The sequence below is a fragment of the Paramormyrops kingsleyae genome, chromosome 7, assembly GCF_048594095.1.
Source record: "Paramormyrops kingsleyae isolate MSU_618 chromosome 7, PKINGS_0.4, whole genome shotgun sequence".
NCBI classification, from domain to species: domain Eukaryota; kingdom Metazoa; phylum Chordata; class Actinopteri; order Osteoglossiformes; family Mormyridae; genus Paramormyrops; species Paramormyrops kingsleyae.
The window spans coordinates 2,558,905-2,579,085 of record NC_132803.1 but is presented as its reverse complement, the minus strand read 5'-3'; the positions used below and the strand labels follow the sequence as shown (position 1 = coordinate 2,579,085).

Here is a 20,181-nt window from a genome sequence, read left to right as displayed (position 1 = left end):
TGACTGATGATCCCATTTGCTGGTTCAGTGAAACGCACTCTGGGGTAGGAGGGGGCGCCAGAATGTGACGTCCTTTCCCAATATCCTTTATATAACTTGTTTGCCTCTGCGTGGAGGTGGAGGGATGGAGGGAGGGAGGGGAGGAGCATAGGGCTTGGGGTAACTGGGCCGGTGGGCCAATTATCTCGCTTAATCCCACAGCAATTAACACTGCCAGGAGGGAGGGGCTACCAATTAACGCGTTCGCACGTGAACATCAAAAACACACCTGAAAAACATGACCCTCGTTACCACACTTTTCTCCAGGAGGGTACATCAACAAATCCTGCAGCTGACAGGCGTAACAATTCAGACTCGGCACTTTCATCTTTCAGTCTTTTCCAAGCCCATTACACAACCACCGTCATCCGAAAGCCACCACGTGGGAAAATAAATGCTGCAGCGCTGCACCTAAACCCGCCCTGTGTACGACACCTCGCTGCAACATTCACAGCACTTGTTAAACTTGCCCGGTCCAGTGGACTCCCATTTCTTTCTTACTTTACATCGTTTTAATTAATTCCATTTTCCCAGCCAGCAAGCAAACATGGGATTTCTGTGGGGTTCCCATGGCAACCACAGTTGCTAGGCAACACAAACTCCCCATCTTCCATTCCAGAACTCTGACAGACAAAGAGAGGGAGAGGGAGAGACGTGACTCAAAAGGAAGGGAGGATGGCAACACGAAGGTGGGGTAATGACTGCGGGGAGGAGGCTGAAGGTAGAGGCGTGGAGCAAGGGGTCCCTGCACTCTCCATTTGCCTTCATGTTCTTGCATTCCCATTGTCAGAATTCCCTTTCTCCATACTGCGATTAAAGTCAAGCGCCAGCTGATTACTGCACCATGAACCAGAATGTCAGATGGCCAGGAGGAGGCGGGAAAGAAAGAGAGACAAAGGAGAGATAGTGGTCCAGTCCTCTGCTTCTGCTTAAATAGCCGTGAGGAAGAAGCAAAGGAAAAGAAGAGAGGAAACAACACAAAGGCTGAGGAAGAAAAGAGCAGAAGGACATGCAGTCACCACTGGGGGCCGGCTGCAGCTGCACATTAGCCGGTGAAGAAATGGCTGCGGCTGCATGGCTCAAACAGGAAGGCTGAAAATTAACAGGCTGTGAGATGGAATAGCGTCAGTTGTGTATTAAGGGCTCAAACTAATAATGACTGCATCAGCACCTCCTCATCTCAACTGCTGGGTAGTTGGGGGGGAGGGGGGGTGGTTGAAAAGACCAGTGACCCCCTACAGGCACCCACCAGGAAATGAGAGCAACGGCCTCCTTAACCTCCAATATCAGGCATGACGCTCCTAAACCAAATTGTCCTCCTCAAAAATGCAAAGGCGCTTTAGTAAAAAAAAAAAAAAAAAAATTACCGCAAGACACTTCAGGCGCAACGTCACCTGCGCTGTGTGTCGCCACGCTGGTGACATTCACAGCCCCTTTGCCGCTCTGGCACCTCGTGCCACCGTAACGTGCCTTTTGTATGGGTGTCCGGTTGATGTGCGATTTCACATCATTCGAGGAACGTAAAAATGTTGTCCTCAACGTGACCAGCAGCGATCTCTCTCTGAAGAGGTGATATTTGCATGCTGTACGCATTCCATGGTGCAAGAGGCAGTAACGCAAAGGGCAGAAGCCAGATGTTGACGTAAAAACTGCACAGGCAAAATATTTCCTTCACGCAAGAAGAGGATGACTCTGAATATCGGAATATAACTCAAGCTAAATGAATGTGGTAGAAAAGAAAACAGCCAGTTTGTCCACTGACATGATAAGCAATGCAGCCAGCTAGCCCACGTGAGAGCAGCTGTTTCACTGTTTGAGCTGGTTGAACATTCAGGCATGGCTTTGTTTCTAGCGAATGAAAGGGCTTTTCTGTTTTTAAACGTAGTTGTAGCCTGTATGTCTTCCCACTGCTTCCCACACCTGGTCAATCGACACACAGGGCGGCTGCCTGAAGCTTCCTACTGAGAGAGTGGGAATATAAAATTCTTAGCATGAAATGCTTTGCTAATCAAAACCAGTAATTTTTTAAGAGCTTGATTACAGCTATAAAATGTGTGGTTTAACGGATCCAAGGCGTGCAATAGAATAAAATAAATTAGATCAGTTTGCATGCTAAAATGAACCTCAAGAATCATCAGTTCGGTTAATGACCCCAGCATAAGGGGACAGAAACACTTCTGCACCAAATTAGCATATCAGTGACTGGCTGACCATATCTGTAACTTCACACACATGTGAAGTCCTTCAAATTGATCCCACAGGACCAGAGAGACAGATACTGTATGGTGTCCAAAACCCCTGGACCACATCCAAGGATCTGAGAACCTCTTGTTCTGCAGCTTGTGTCCACAATCACACCACAGTAACACCACATAAAGCAAGAGAGCTATGGTGCATGTACACACAAACGCACACACTAAATTTCCCTCAACTGTAAAGAAATTGCTGCTCTACTTCAATTTGCAAATAAAAAATTTTGTGTTTTACAGGGTGTTAAGGAGTATAAAACTGACCTCTTGCTAGAAACGATACCTAACACACCTTACTCAGAAAAATAAAATAATTTAAAAAAAAAAAAGATTTTACGCCCCATTCCCCAACTGTCAAGCAGAACTGTGAGAGCTTAGGGACCTCAAGAAACTGTGACTTCATTCATTCACAATGCTGGAGATCCGCTGGAGATGTGGTTGTGCAAGTAAGAATGAATGAAAATTCTTTAAAGATGAGTGAGGGATCAATGCATACAGGAAATGGCTGGTTGCGGTTATGGCTGCTACAGCATGCCTTTCCACCTTCCACATGACCGACATGTACAGTACCACACCTTATGAGGACACAAAATTTTCACATGCATATAATTAGGGCTCCAACAAGACATTGTTCGGTTGATAATGGAACCTTAAAAAGGGCAGTTCATCCCAAAATTGAAAAATAAGTGTTTTGGAGGGTGTTAGTGCTATTTATCCATCTAGGTTGTTCTGATGGGAGTTGCTTAGTTTTGAATTTAGAATTTAGTGATTAATTGTCATTGTTGACACACCACAGCACACAGTGCACAACAACGAAATGTGTTCTCTGCATTTAACCCATATGTGACATCGTGACATAGCAGGGGGCAACTAATTCAGCGCCCGGGGAGCAGTGCTTGGGGGCGGTACCTTGCTCAGGGTACCTCAGTGGTGCCTTGCTGGTCGGGGATTCGAACCTGCAATCTAGGCTGTAGAAATGTTGTGCTTTTCTACAATATAATGGGAGTGAATGGCATTCTTTATGTGGTGATTCAAGCTCCAGAAAATTCATTTGACAAATCCAACAGCAATGTGTCTTAGCAGAAATCATGATCTAGTTATTGAAGAAAATCCACAGACTTTGGAGTGAGCAGTTTAATGTAGGAACTATTTTCTTCTATATCAGCTCATTTTAATTTATCAGCATCGAAACATTTATAAGTCTTTATGGAACCAGTCAAACATTTATTAATTAATGTTTAATTAATTTATTCTATGTCTTGTCCAGGACATATTCAATTCACATAAAAATACAAAGCTTTCTCTTCAAAATATTATGACTACATATATTAAAACACTGTGTATTATATGGACAACTACATAAAACAAGCATATTATTGACAAAAAAGGCCAGCAAGCATCTTAGGAAGCAGATGTGTTCTGTGTAACATTTCTCATGCAACAGGGCACGTTTACTATAGTGAAGCAGTGCATGGAGATGCAGATGAAGATGAAGGCAGAGCCTAGATGGGATTTCAGAGCGCTTTCGTCAGCAGCAGCCACATCTCCAGGGTAATCACAGGATTCCAAGTGAGACTGACATTTACGGTGCCTGCTCTTCACGTCCACACTCACAATACAAACACAGCACTTTGACTTTAGTGCGGCATGCAATGTTTCAGATTATTTAATTTTTTATTTAAATGCAAGGCAGTGTTTCCCAACCCGGTCCCCAGGAAGTCCCCGACAGTTCACATTTTTGCTCCCTCCCTGCTGCAAAACAGAGCAATTCATAGGCATCAGCATCCCAGTAGGTCTGTTTACCTTTGTGTCAGCCCATCAGAGATGTGTCTCTATCTGTACAAGTTTTAGGAGGCTTGTTTTGTTTCGTCCTACATTTTTCTTGACCGACTCATTCAAGGTCTGAATTGGTAGAGTTGAATGCGTCTGAACCCATAGAAGTTTTAGCGGGAATACTCAAGTTCCAAGACTTCAGTTGAGGTACAAGTGGAAAAAAAATCAACAGACCCGTCCGATGTCCAAGCTGGTCGAGTTGAGGCATTGCAGTTCCAAGGTTCTACTGTATACAGAACCTGAAAAAAACTTGTCAGTAATTGTGCTTAAGTAGTGCATCAGAGAGTGCCACACTAAGTTTCACACTGAGAAAAATGAGATTGTCATGGGAAGGGACCATTTATAACTTCTTTAGCTGCTTTTGGAAAATGACGAGGAGGGAATAATGCAAACTAAAATTCCCTCATTGCAACTGCACTGCTATTATTTACCCCATTTAACATCCAGCATGCCTTCATCAGCATGGACTCATCCACCTCTGAACTCACACACAATTACAATTTCATGGAGGTACCATTCCTGTGTCCTTGTCAATTCCCCAGTCCCTATGAAAGATGCAATGATTGCAATTTTCCGATTTCTGATTTTTTTTTGCTTGTGTGACTGGCCAATACCGATTTTCTTTCTAAGAACTATAACTAACATCATATGCAAACAAATCAGCCTTTCTTCAATGCTAATTTTCTTCAGAATAAAAGAAATCATTCAGCTTTACAATTTACAAAATACAGGACCTTCTCTCACTTAAGTCTCAGAATAAAGTGCACTGTGACTGGAAAGAGGTACAAATAACTGAAAATGAGTTGCTATAAAATAAAAAAGTCAGTCACATGTCATTTTCCAGTTTAAATTCACCAGAAAACACTTCTGACCTTTTTCTCTTTTTTCACTCATCTTAAAGTCTATGGGTTACAAAGCTCCAAATAAAACTGAAGTATACTATACTCTTCCAAACAGTAATACATGCAGGGTAATATTATCGATATCAATACTGCATGTTATGTGCATACAATTCTTGCATAACTAGTAAGCTAGATTAAGATCGGGCTTTTTCATACCTTCATAATATATAGGCATTACAGCACAGGAGGAAGAGGTTTTGATAAAACATTCTACTCTGCCACAGGAAAAAACCTTAGCAAGCTTTGCAATTTTAATGATTATTCCTTTTCAAGATTATCAAGTACGTGCTTAATAATCAGTTTAAAGTTTTCCTCCGATGTTTCACTGCGTTTTTGTGGTGGTTTCCCCATGGTTTACTTTGGTTTTACATCTATTGTAAATTGCAAGCTTTGTGTTGTCTTCACCCATAGTGGAGAAATTCCACGCTAAAGACATGTCAGCGTGCATGTGACATGTGGCACATATGTGAAATGGACCGGTTCAGTATCGGAAATAGGCGAGACTGATCGGCCTGTCTCCGGTCCGGCCGATTGATCGGTGCATCTCTAGTGCCTATGAATTATAGTTCATAACAAAACACCAATACAAGTAATCTGTGCATGTGACTTCAGAAGGTTCCCTGAGAATTAGGGGTTGCATGACTTAAGATGCCAAAAGTCGACAGTGATGTCCAGAAAATCAAGACGATGTCATCAAATTGCTGATGACATCATTAATAAATCCACAGAAGTGACAAATCTGTATTCGCAAAACTTACTGCATATGCTGACAAGACAGCTCATATGTCTTTTACTCAGAACAGAAACAAGTAGAAACAAGAGCAGGTTTTAATTCAGCAGCAACAATATATGAAACAATAAAACTTGTATGTAGGGCTGCAACAACTCATCGAGTAACTCGAATAACTATTGCAAAAAATACCCGATGCAAATTTTTTGCTTCGATGCTTCGTTGCACTGTGCTGCTCAGTGATCACCTCGTTTCACGCGGAGGATTATTACTGTCGTGCAGTGTGCTTACGCTGCATTTCGTGTAGCAGAGCAGGAGAAAAAAGTGATGACAGAGTGGTGACACTCCCATAGGGGCCCATTGTAAAAAGGCAGAGGAATTTTCTTCCGGGTCATGGGGATAGTAAACAGCTCCAAACACTGACATTCACAGCATAAAATCACATTCATTTCCATTGCTTATCAAGCACTTTACACGGTATGTTGATAAAATTAGTTTTAAAAAAACATTAATACATTAACTGACATTAAAATACTAAAAATTATTTTGTTATGTGCTCAGCATTAGCTGTTAATGTTTATCATAATTAATAGTTTAGCAGCTATCGAGCCTAACATTCCCATTTCACTGATGATTTGGTCAATTACTATTGATGCAGGGTAACGTTACATATTAAGTTCTTGTAGCAGTACAGATAAAAGCCTTTGATAACCAGGTTATACACCCAATTAAAATATCAGTTTATAGCTCTCCTTGGGTCACATAGTTCACTGTGAATTTACTACCAAATTTATGGCATTAGTGCTGCATCGGCAAAACAGGGCTCAAACACAAAGTGCTTTTCTCACATTATTTCGTCCCCATCATCTTGAATTACTTAGAATATAATTGAAATAAAGCAAAAACTTGTTTGTCCATACTGACCTCTTTTTTTTTTTCTAACCCTTATTCCCCCCCCCCTCCCTTGTCCCTAAAGTGCAAGGGGACATTACATATAGTGGGAGTTTTTGCAATGTATGCCCACTTAGCCCAATTTAGCTTGTTTTATAAATAAAGAACGACAGTGGATTTTGAGCACTGGACACATTTGAGAGGCGGCTCCTTACTATGCAAGCAAACCGGAAGGCATATTATAATCATAATCATGCATAATCATGTGGTCAGGGACTAGTCAACGTTAAGTTTTAAGCATCATTGCAGAGCAGTAGTCGACTTGTCTGTCCAACCCCTACAGAGGACAGGTGCTACTTTTTCCACATATACTGAAGTCTCCCGAATTACATGCCTTTGCTCTTCTTTGTACAAAGCAGCACCACACATGAAATCGGCCAACAGCTAAAAAAAAAAAATCCCTAATTCATGCTTTTACCGGAACACTTTATACACACAAACATACCAAAGCCCTGCTTGTTCAGGGTTCAGGAATGGAAGTCCTACAACAGCTACATAACTGTGCAAGGTCACGTGATTCTCACCCTCACCCGACACATGCAAAGCACTGGGAATGTGTCATTCAAATGAGGCTTGGTTGGGCCTCCCTGTGCTGGCTGGGGCTGAGAGCTGCCTGAGTGCCTGCAGGAGCAGAGAAGGCAGAGCACAGCATCCCAAAAGGAAGGAGAACGATAATCAACCTTAATGAGGCTGGGAGGAACTTCCTGGGGCTGGTCCTACTGGCAGCCATGGCCCCCATCCCACTGGACTCCACTTTTCCCACCAAGTACGAAAGGTTGGATCCCCACTCTTGAGGACCACAAAATGCTGTGGTGCAAGGGCATGGGCGTCCGCCTCATTGGCCTGTCTGAGAATGTGGGGAAGGAGTCCAGCGAACCTGGCACATCAAATTTCCGAGACACTTTTGTACAGATTTCCACACCTTGTGCCTTCCTGGGACTGACAAGCGACTCTGCTACCTGCTGCACTCATGTGTGCTATAAATGATTTACAATGTGCTTCATGCTTCAAACAAAACAGACCCCTAAAGTTACTGTTGGGAAGACACTGAACAGTTCCGTTTGGGCTCATTTCTGCCAAGGAGCTGATCAGTGAACTACGACAGAGATCACGCCTGATCACTTCTCCTTAAGTACATTTTTCCTTTTGGTAGACACTCAAAATATTAAATATAAAATACTTGCTCCAGGGTATCCAGACGACCCAAAAATGACATTAAATGGGTAACGGAAAGCTTCACCATGGTGCAGTCACCTCCACCAACAGCAACTAGTGACTTGCTAAGCCCACCTGCATCAGAAAACAGAGAATGAACCCAGTTTCTCTATATACTCTATAAGAGCCCATGAAAACAAACATAGGCTATATCGTTTATTTACAGTAGAAATACCGTTTTTTTCTCTCAAACCAAATTTATATCACCCAGAAAATAAGAAAATGGACCCAGGACCACTATACGAGTGATTCAACAATATGAAATACAGATTCCTGCCCACAGTGTTTAATGCTCTACTCTTGACAACTGCTTGCATACAGTTTACACAGATTCCATATCTGCACATAAAGAGATAGAAATAGGTGCTAGACAGCCTCTATCACAGTAATAAAGCAGCTGTTAAAAATATAGGCAGACATCTTTGTACAGTAACGGTGCATTTTCAAAGCTGGAAATAAATGCTTCTGTGCTTTATAGTGTCAGCACGGCTTGAGAAGCCGCGGCTTTGCCGGCCGGCTGTATTTCACATGGACAACAGCAGACACTCTCAGCACTGGGCATGTTGGCCCGAGGGTGCCAAGGATTCAGAAAACCCAAAGTATTCTTAGTACACACAAGAAAAACCCTGTAAACGCCATCTCAGGTACAGGTGCAGCCAAGGGCGTGAACTGGCTTATCGTTGTCTTGCCATGTCTATTGGTCTAAACATTGAATATCCTTAATACACTATCCACTTTTCTATGGGAAAGTAGTAAACAATACATTACCCACACTCCTACGAAAGGCACAATACATCTGCAACATGCAAATAAAGCTCAATTTTATACTTGTTTGTGTCAAAATATCTGTTTCTGTCTAGCTTAAAGTACGCACCCTGAGTGCTAGAAATACCAGATCAGAAGTAATATAGTGAAATGCTTTCAGTGTTAAGCTTAAAGGCAACACTTAAAATATGCTGGAGACTTTCAAGAGAAAAGCAGCAAAAACATATCAAATTCATACAGCTGTTACTCTGTGAAGAAAGATCAGAACACCTGGGGAATATTATTCCAGCACCAGGCTGCAGGAAGAGAGATTTAACACTTCAGCTCTATGAGATATGGGTGAATATATGAAGCAGATCAAGATGAATGTACGGAATAATCAGACACCTTCAAAATGACTGATATAAAACAGGACTCAGAGGAGAATGTCCCAGTGTATAGGAACTTACTGGCTTGTCTTCCTGAAAGAATGTTATTTTACCAAGCATTTCAGTAAATGCATCATCACCCACAGCAACAGAACACGTTTCGGTATTTACATAGCTGAGTATATGACGGAGGCTCCTTGTCACATCAGGACCCTCCCAGGATCTGAACCGGCAGCCTGCCTTGGGACTGGCTGGTTAATGGTGATGTAGCCACAAGTTCTTGAGGGACAATAAGTCACAACATCCTATTTTAACAATGAGTTTTTTTGCTTTTCTTAAATAAAAGCTTTGTTCGTGACTGTCACATCTGCAAACCGGGCCTATCGCAACAGAGATCCTGAAGGAACTCTGGGAATGAGCCAGATGTTGTAAACTGAATTTCCCGTTACACACACCAGATCCCCAGAGACCCACTATTTCATGCCCAGAGGTTTTAGAGGTTTATTTCGCATCGGAAAGGCAGCAGATTGAGTCTACTATTACACCAGATATATAGGCCAGGCATGAATGTTCTCATTAGGTATGTTCTAAATGCAATGCATAAATTCAAAAGCAACTATATAAACGAGAAATTTATTCATATTTGAAAATTAAGACTGAGTACATGTAAAACGTATTAAACACACATGTAATGAGTCAGTCAATATGTACAGCACCCTCACTGGAAAAGTCACAGGATTGTGCATAAGCTTTGTGCTGAAGGATGGTGCCCTCAGTGATGCAATGGATAAGATACTTTCTAAGAAGAAGCTAAACTGTCTGATTTTAAATCTTAGCTCGCCTTCAACAATATGCCAGGGCTTCTGATGGCAGCTCTTAGTTCATCTCAACTGCAACTTGGGAGATAATCAGAGAGATCCTTACCAGGCTAGGAATGTGGTAATCAATAGACTGGTTCACAGACCAACAAAGCGAGACAGACTGGGAGAGAGAGCGACAGGGAGCTGCATCCCCACGTCAGCGTGGGGGGGCTGTGAAAGGGGGGCTGTGAAAGGGGGGCTGTGAAAGGGGGGCTGAAACCCTGCCTTAATGGACTATCCTGGGGAAACGGCGAGAGAAGTGCGCTCTGATCCACCAGTAACCAGGAGCCAGGTCCCCCACCGGGGATTCTGAAGTTAATTACGGCAGGTGGGGGAGTGTTGAGGCAAATTACCGCGGGCTGTCGTCTCCGGGGAGGAGCAGCGTGCAGTAAGTAAAGTCTTCCCAGCCACCAAGGACTTACCCGTCTCATGAGGAAGTAGGCATGAGTGCCTGAGCACCGCGGAGAAACGGCGGCACTTTCATCCGTACAGACAAAAAGGGGCAGATAAACCCCCCCCCCCCCCCCCATGTGCTTGCACCTGAGGGTTCCTTGATATAGCCCCCGGAAATCCCCTTACAGCAGTGCAAGTTGAGTTCCATATATATAGAACCCCCCCCCCCCCCCCCTGTCTCTCTCTCACACACACACACTTGCTTACCCTCTAGGCAGCCTGACCAGAGAGCAAATTAAACTATTTGTGAAGGGTCTAGTGCAAATCATTTAAAACCACCCTTTCATTGCAGACATGGTCACAACATTGTACACAGTTCACTGGCAGTCATTGATGGGTGACTAGGTCCCTCCCCCGCCAGGTTTAGCACCCCCACTACAAAAGAAGCAAAGGCTTCCAAGGCATAGACACAGGATGACACTCACCTATCTTCTGGTTAAAGATTTTGTCGAATGTCAGTTCATCTCTCTCTTCTAGGTACTTCTGCATGACGCTCCGAATACTGAAACAAGGAGGAAATAGGGCAAGTGAAACATTTTTTTTTTTTTATAAAAAGGGCAGAATGCCACCAAGAGTCATCAGTCATCACTTAACAGAAGGGAGTCCGGGACCCTCAACCCTGGGTGCCACTTTATTCACTGCAGCCTTGCCAAACCATCTCAGTCCTCGTTCTCTCCTTCCCTGACCAGAAAAAGGAGACAGCTGGGACACCCCGAGATGCAGTGTTAATGAGCACCGCGTTGGGGAGAATGATTCAATTAGCAGGCTCCTCTGTGGGCCCATTATCATGCTGACGCCATCCCGTCGAGGGCGCAGAGGACTGGCCACACGTGTGATCATCTGTGTATGCAAGCAGGAGTATGCTGGGAATGGGGGGGGCAGGGGTCACTGCAGCCTGCCGCACGCGACTAACTTGCTTGCCAACATATTCTCAGTCCCCTCATCACAATGAATAATGAAGACCCCCTCCCCCCCACCTCCACTGCACAAACAGTGTGAAAAATGAAAGTGAAAGGTGTTTCATATCAGGCAGAGATAATCCACTCTATTAAACAAGCTGCAACTGCTCTCTCCACAGAGGAGGCAGGAGACTGACCCCAAAAATACCCACCAAGAAGAAACCTGTTCAGCCAGTTGGGCTGATTACATTTTTTAAAACCAGGACAGGTACAAACAGTTATGTTTTTAAAATCTAGACACGAAAGGCAACTGCAAACAAATACAATTTGAAAGTTAGCCATCTTAAATATGAAGATACTCTGATACAAATAAAATCAGAATTGCATTAGTGCATTGGAAGATATTCAAACAGTTTTTTTTTTTTTTTTTTTAAAAAAAGCTATTGAATCAAGAAAGCAAAAAAGACCAAAATCCTACATGGTGCATAATATTATCACCGCAGTCTAAATGTGTGCATTTTAGGGTTTTGAAGCGGCGATGCACCGTGAATGAAGCACCATGCTAACTAAATGTAACTGACAGAGACCCAAATGAATCAAGGTGCGTTGCAGCAGCAGACAACAGAATTGCGAAACACTTCCTGTTTCCCCTGCCTACAACAAAACGTTGATAAACACCAAGCAGGACAAGCAATAACAGGAGCACACCAATCACATGTGAACAGGACTGCAACTCCCAAGAAGCCTTGCCAACAGGGGGATAGATGGAGGTCAGTCCTCTCAAAATACCCATAATACTTGCATAAACATCACATGAGTATGATTTTTATTTAATGTACCCTTGTCTGAAAATTAGATGTTGTGGCACAACGTATCAAAACACTGGCAGGATATACATGTGGCAAAGGTATATAGAAGTTTGTCGTAGAAGGAGTCTCGTTTCAGAGAACATTTCCTTTAGTAAAAGCTCAAAGCATTTTCGTCCAGCTTCAATAGGGTTACTTAAAAAGAAACATCATAAATAATATAATATAATATATATAAATCTCTCAAATGCTCCCATATATGGAATTGTATCTGGCCACTTGAAACTTCTGAGAACAGAAAAATTTAGCTATTTAAATACAATCCATCAAACTGCATAAAATAAGCATAAACCAAAAGGCATGTAAGCAATTTTACATCACATCTGATCTCACTTTTTCCTATTGTTTAGTATGGTGTTCTCACATGCAGCTTGACAGCAAAAGTTCTGCTTTGTATCTTCTTGCGACCTCCACTTTCTGAACAGCAGGGCATCCTGAAGATGTGCCAGTCAGAAAAACGCTTTAAAATGCTGGAGGTGGTGACCTTAAAGACACGAACCACAGAAAGCAAGAGCCATCTTGCATTTCTTCAAACACCTAAAAGTTCTATCATTTCTTAGTGGTGGGGCTCATCTCAAAAAGTGTGCAGGTTCCAGGGATATGCAAGTATACCAGCAGGGAGGCTGCCCACCCAACAGACCCTGCAGAACTGCCCTCAGTGGAAGTGCATGAAGCAGACCACACACACAGCAACCAGATAATGCATGTAAATACACACACACACACACACACACACACAGCAAGCCATCATATATATTATGAGCCAGAGACATTTCTGAGAAGATTACCTGCTGTAAGACACAAGCATTTTCCTGCTGATCTACAGTGGATGGTTACACCACAAAATTGCCAGACTGAGCCCAGAGAAAAGCAGTTAAAGGAAGACATGGTCTGGTAATTTCATAACTTGCCTGGAGGTGATTCAGTACAACTATTTAAAACTGGCAGAAATGAGAAGTTGAAAATTGTTTCACACACAAATTTAGTTACCAAAAACTGTCTGGGTGTTGAAACAGACTGAGGAACTCTACGTTGAATAAAACACCTTCCTATGTAAAAACAGACGCTCCTCTACTTACGAACGAGATACGTTCCGAACGGCCGTTTGTAACTTGAAATGTCCGTAAGTCGTTGTTCAACATCATTTTAAGGGTATATGCAAGTACAGATAACTAGGATGCTGGGAGTTCGCACGCTACGCTGCTGCGCGGTGGGAGTAGCGGCCAGAAGGCGTACTAGGCGGAATTTGTGTGCAGAAAAAAAAAAAAAAAAACTTGATGTTGCGGACAGGAAACGGGAGCCCAAGGAACACAATTTGGACTTGCAGTCCTCTTCGTTTGTATGTCTGAAAGCTCGTAAGTTGAAAGTTTGCAAGTAGAGGAGCGTCTGTATATGTATCATGCTCCCTTTCTGCAGACCGCAACGCAGCCCTGATTCGGACATAATTTTCTAATAGTAAGCTAACTAATTAAGGAGCATTATTAATAAGTAGAAGAAATGCAAGAACTTGTTCACTTGAAAAGGGAGCATGTGGACATATGCACACAGACACACACAAGAAACAAAAAACTGTAGGCAAAACCAGGTAATGATGATTGCAGGGGTCACCCACAGATATCAAAGCACATGGCACCATGCCAGACTTGATATTTACACCCTGTGCCACACGGTTCTATTATCAGGTGGCATTTGGTTTGGTGCCACCACTGCTAACAAAATTTCAGGACAAAGCTCTAATCCAGCATTGACAGAAGACAGCGGGTCTGTTCGTCACACTTTAAATATATTTCCAATGCTTGTAAAACAGTATTCTGACCGAGGACAGTTCATCAGGCAATTGGCCAAAAAGATTCATCAGATTAAGTCAGTGCAGGCGAGCAAAGTATAGACATAATCTGGTTTGTGAAGTGAGGTTAACATCAGCAGTAGGTCTCCATATGTGAAGGACGCCACATGAGCCTCTTAACCTCATACTTCAGAAACTTCCTGGTGTGTCTTTGCTTTGCCTGCATGATGTGAAACAATGTTGAAAAAAACCTCCTTCCTTCCTGATGGTATCAGATACTCAGAATTCCCCACAAAAATTTTACTAAATCAGTAACTCCAAAATAAGTTGAAAGGTAAAAAAAAATCCAAAATATATTTAATAACCATATGTAACACTGAACGGTGAACACTCTCACGCTGACGTTTGTTGTGTCTTTTATAATGAAAGCAGCATTCTTAAATATGTCACACCAAAACATTTCCCTACAGATCCTCATTACTCGGTTAACAAAAAACAATCCTTAAGTAATAGTTTTGGAAATTTGACCCATAATTCCTAAACTTGCCCAACATTCTGACTGTTGGCTGTGATGGGCCAAAATCAATGATTTATCACTACAAATAGGAGTGAGCTACAGTCACAGGAACTCACCTGAACATACTTACAGGTCTAACCCTACAATTGCTGAAACATGACCATACATAGTTATAATATTGGTTCATTAATTAAATGGGTTTGTACATGATAAGCACCTACAGAAAGGGTCCTTTAAAACTTCTAAATTGCATTATAAAGGTTTATAGTTAGTTCTAGCCCGGGTATGTTGAGGCTCATTTTTAGTGCTGGTTATCCTCTCCTTTACATTACTCTGCCAAATACAAACATATGTGTTTGATGTTACCCCCATCAATGGATCACATGGTCAGATCAAATCTCCCACATTTGCCCTCACTCTCCCAATACCCTTCCCTCCTGCAACTGGGCACTTTTAAACTACCTTCTTAGCCACCCCACCATCAACCATCATTATCATGCCTCTTCTTCCACCTCAAGATACCCACGTACTCCCCTGATCATGCAATTCAAATAATCCCTCTCTCTCTGACAATACTGGGAAGCCACCTGACCAACCCTCTCAGCTATGCCGCCAAAGTCTCACCTAACTGCTAGCAGTCTCAAGCTTGGCCTGGTGGGAATCTAACAGCGCTTTGCGATCGCAGCAGTACCACATTAGCTCAGTGCTGCCATCTGACAACAAACAGATTCTATTTATTTGTCTCTCTCATTTAAAAAATAATGTTAAGGGACTTTTTAAGGGCTCCGTTTGTAATGCTACTCACCCCAAACCACCCTCTCACCCAGCATCACAGTGGATTACCAATTCGGAAGCTCATGCACATATTTCACGATTGTGTTAATTTAATAAGGATATCGATAACAGACTATTTTTATGTCATTCCATGTTGATACTGAAATGCCAGTGTTAGTGGTTTATAAGCACAATAATGGTGCTGATGCTGATATTCCTATGAAAATCTCAGGGCTAATTGTGCCTATGCTGCGGTATGGCATGGAATTCCATGGTGTAATATGGTGCACCAGAGCAGGGGTGGCTAAAAGGGAAAAAAGGAGTGGCTAAATTGCTGTAGAGCAAAGGTATATTGCGTGCATGAATCCTTTATAGCTGTTTGAGCCTAATAAACAAAGCTCTATGCTTTTTTAAACAACGCAGAGCACTACAGTGCAAAGAGTGTGGCCCTTATTCACATATCTCTTAGTTTAGGCTAAATTTACATGCCCCCTTTTACTCATACAATCCCTAAGCTGTTTATGGCACCTTTACCACATATTTGCTCAAACAAGTGAATCAAAAGCTGCACAAGCTTTCGGTCTTTGATTAAGCAAACCAAGCAGCTGATAGATAAAGTCAACTGCAAAAGGACTCAAGCACAATTATCCCAATACTCCAGAAACAATATTTCACGTTTTCACCAGCATCCGCTAAACCTGAGCTCGCCACGTGTAAGCATTTATTTTTGGACCAACTTTTACATCTGGTAAGTTCATGACCTGTGAACAGAACAGTCTATCTCTGTGTCTCAAATGGAACTTGATGATAATGAATTAAACCAAGTAAAGACAGTTATCTACCAAATAATCAAGGAACACATGTATCTTGCAACTAACTGGACATATATACACATAAATCATAAGGAAGTATGCAATGTTGTGTAATAAAAATGTTTATATTTTAAGACCAACAGACATTTCAGCAATGCTATCAGTGATTTTCACTACCACACAAATGATATTTGCATGCAATTTTGTTATTTTAAAACGTCACACCTTCCACTGCATTTTACCTTAACTTACAATGTTTCCTAAGGCAGTGATATTGTGTTACATGGTTATCTTGATGCATGTGCCTTCCTCTTTTTGCCTTAACATAGGGGCAACATTGTCTCAGGATCCAAGGCCTAATTCAGCCAACGCAGAATAGTTCAAAACTCAAAAGCTACCAAAGAGACCTTAGACCACAACATGTTATTCTAGTTCATTCCTTGGGTTTTACTAATACTTATAAAAGCACGTTAACTTGACGTGGATTAACTGTGCACATGCAGCTCAATGAAGGCTAGGACAGGGCATTCACTGCAACCACAATACAAGATGCCACCGTTAACAAAAAGAGGATCAGAGGAACCACCAAAATTGCACTGGAAGTTTCTGGTAGTTTTTCCATTTGCAAAGGTATTTCAATTTTTTATCACTAATATTTGTGTTTATTCCCTCCCTACTTTTCTAAGAACAGGTGACTGCAGAGTGTGATGAAAATAGCCAATTGGATTTTAAAGGTAATGACATGGCCCAAGGTCTGCTTACAGACTACCACGGTAACCATTTTATGAACAGGTTAAATACCGGCTTCTCTTTCAATACCGATGATAAGGTACAATGTAGTCATTTCCTAAATTTTTCAAAACGAGGAAGCACAATGAATCAGCCTTGGATGTTATGGGCGAACCGATCAGTCGAGTATTGCCGTTTAGACTAAATCCATCTATTGTGGCCAGTGCACAGCAGGATGGAAACCCCTAGCTGTTTGGGGGGGTCGGTCCCTGGGTGTCATGTGCCAGCTGGTTGGCGATCCACCTAGGCTTGTCACTGGATGACAGGTTAAACTAAACTGATCACTTAACGATCATCTATTCACGCACGCCCACCCCCCTCCACCCCAAATCATAAACAAATTGTAATAAAGACTCAGGAGGAAAATAGGCAGAAGGGCAAGGCGGCAGCTACCTGGGTTCGGGAAGGACGATCTTCTTGCTCGCCCGGGCCGCTGGAGTAGATTTGCTCTTCTCCATGGCCATCAGGTAGCTGACATCGGCGAGAACTGCTTCGAGGTCCGCCATCTTCAGCCCCCGGGGTTAGCCCAAATCGATGCGAGGCAGCCCTGGGAAAGTCGTGGAGAACCGGAGGCGAAGCCGCACCGAGAATGGTGCCTGTATCTCGGTATCAAAAACCAAACGCCGCAGGGTCTGGGGATCCAGGAGGGGCGGAGAGGAGGGGAGCAAACGCGGGGCTCGGGGGTCGCGAAATGCTTTATCTCCTCGCTTCTGGTGTGCCGCTTATTCCTCGCCTGCTTGCAATGCTCAGAGTTTCTTCCAGAAAGGCATAGTGACTATGCCGGCCGAGGTAAAAAGGTATATTCGGAGCTGTTGCGATTTCAGACGCCGATCGGCTGTTAAGATTCGCGGTGGCTCTTGCAAAAGCACAGAAACAGGGTATCGTTTTCATCAACGCGTTATCCGATTCACCAAAACTGGCAGAATATGTCACCAGGTCAGTGAGTTAATTCCGACAGCACTGACAGTAGTCTAATAGATGTTTCAAATTTTAATTTTAATTTTTTCGTCCCACTCCCCCCTCCCCAACACGCTTTGTCAAGGAGCCACAACGTTGCTGATTGAAACACACAGTCGGGTCGTAGCAAAAATTTACCAGCACTTAAACCAAGTGACCCAACTGGGCGAAATCTTAATGCTGCAGTGTAATACAGCAACTATATATCATCAGTGTGCATGCAGGAAAAATGGCAGATATAAGATAGGTCTGTATTTTGTGATGCATCCACATTTAAAATACAAGTAGCTCATTCATATAAATACATATTTTAAAACGGTACCGAAATGTCCAACACACATCAAATCCAGTGAGCTGGTGATGAACTAGAGTCAAAATACAATCTCCATTTTGAAGACAATATTAAAACAGCGACGATATAATAATAAAAAGCAGCTAGAAACTACACACGGTATAAAAGATGAACGACTTGTGCGCCACTGTAAATCCGTATCCCGAAGACAACCTCATTTTTTTTAACGGGAAACATTTATGTATCAGGGAAAAAGAGAAAATATCCAATTTTGCTACCAAATTCACGCCACGTTTGTTTATGGTCGCGCTCGTCGCCTCGCTTCCTGCTACTCAAACCTCCGCTGATACTGCAAAAGGAAGCACCGGCCACCAGCTAGTTAATGTTAACAAGGCGACTAGTTAATTGTCTAAGAGCGCCTGTAAACACGGGTGACGCGCGTATCGCTCTAAGGTACTCAAACATGGCTGGCCAGCTATCAGAAACACTAAATTAATAGCTGTGTAGTGCCTAAGAATGACAAGCAGAAAACTGAAACCAACTCGACGGGTTCTCCATTTTCTTGGCCAAGAAGGGGGTGCGACTGACTCCGTCCCCCCAGTTAACGACCTGATACTTCGTTAGCAACTCCAGTTACCATACACCTTATTAAGTTCAAATGAGCGATTTGGTTAACAAACCCCTAATTAATTAGCTCTCTCTAGCGCGATACTGACCAGTTAACCCCAGCCAGCTCCCTGGTAACTAGTAGGCAACTCCGGTTAATCAACAAGCCAGTTAATCGGGTCCAAAAGAAGCAGTCTCGCAGGTAACTTCTCCAAATTTGCCAAATGCAGCCCGAAGCTGTCTGGTTCCGCCACCTAGTCAGCCTACCCAGTTCCTCTCTTTTTTCTGCCTTTCTGTGTTGCGGGTATTTTTCTAGCGTTTTTTCCCCCTCTTGTGGCGGGGAGGGGGAGGGGACGACGGAAAAGGAAATTAGCCGAACGTTAGCAAGCAGGCTAACTATTCAGATGGCAATCTCTCTGGCCCCAGTGGAAGTCCTGCCACTCTTTCTGCCCGTTGACAACCCCCTCCACTGAAATGTTCGCCGTTTTCCCAGGTTGATTAATAGAATAATAGAGGTGTTCCTTAAAAAAACCGAGGAAAGGGCAGGCTAGCTAACATTCGCTAGCTCTTGCGAAACTTCATTATCCTCTTTTTCGGTCAATGGTGACAGCCGTCACGGGACGGCGCGCGCTCGCCGCCTATTAAATTAAGTGTCAGTGCAATTAAATATGAAACTGGCCGCCCAGCTACCGTCTGGCCCGCCTTCCTCAGTCGCTCTGCCAAGCCGCGACCACCCCAGACATCCGATAATGTCGCTTTTCCTCCCCTCTTAAGGCAATTTCCTCCCGCCCAAGCATCCGCAGTCGAGGCTCCGGTGCGAGTCGCGATGACTGGTCGTATGTCGCCGACAGCATCGGCGGACGCCTCGGCGAGTCCGTGCTCTTGTTCCTCGGCGTTAACTCCGTAAAAAACCGCCTCGTTTCCCTCCGATCCTTTTTTTTCTTTTTTTGTTCTCTCTCCCGGCATGAAACCACTGTCCGGTTTTCACGGCTCAAATCCTGCCCGGCGTGTGTATCGCTGTAAGCGAGGCGAGTGTGTTTCTCACACTCAAAGAGCCCCCACTTCCTCCGGCGTCGGCTGTACGCGAAACGCGGAAGCGGATTCCGCGGATCGGCCTCAAGCTGGGTGCACTGCGCTCACACCCGCGGAGCAGGCGTGCATTAACGCGCCATGTTATTTCCAACACACCAGAGCAACACGAAGCACCCCCAAGACGCCTAGGCACAGACTTCACATTTTGTCGATATATGCAGTAACATGCTAAAAAGCATCCTCTCAGTCGTCTGTATTATATGGATCGCTCATGTTACACCTTAAAACATAGTTTCAAAAAGACAACCGCGTGTCATTGTGGATCTTCTTTTTGTTTTACTTTCTCCCATTTTGGGCCATCACTTATAAACTATAAACTAACAGACTGGTTTGATTGTTACGATTCTTTAAATGGCATATGGACTGTGTCACCTATCCTTGAACTGATTTATCACAAACTCTGCAAAATAGTAGGAACCTCCTCTT

At 43.3% G+C, this 20,181-nt stretch overlaps 1 protein-coding gene across 1 annotated transcript in view; it reads right to left on the bottom strand.

Moving 5' to 3' along the window:
• grk3 (G protein-coupled receptor kinase 3) overlaps positions 1–19,754 on the bottom strand; it is a 45,308-nt gene extending 25,554 nt beyond the window's left edge. Inside the window, exons 1-2 of the mRNA XM_023826466.2 lie at positions 17,202–19,754; positions 10,791–10,867 (exon numbers count right to left, since the gene is read on the bottom strand). Coding sequence (XP_023682234.1) covers positions 10,791–10,867; positions 17,202–17,314 — 190 coding nt within the window. The 5' untranslated portion in view covers positions 17,315–19,754. The remainder of the gene's footprint in view (positions 1–10,790; positions 10,868–17,201) is intronic.
• Positions 19,755–20,181: the final 427 nt, after the last annotated feature.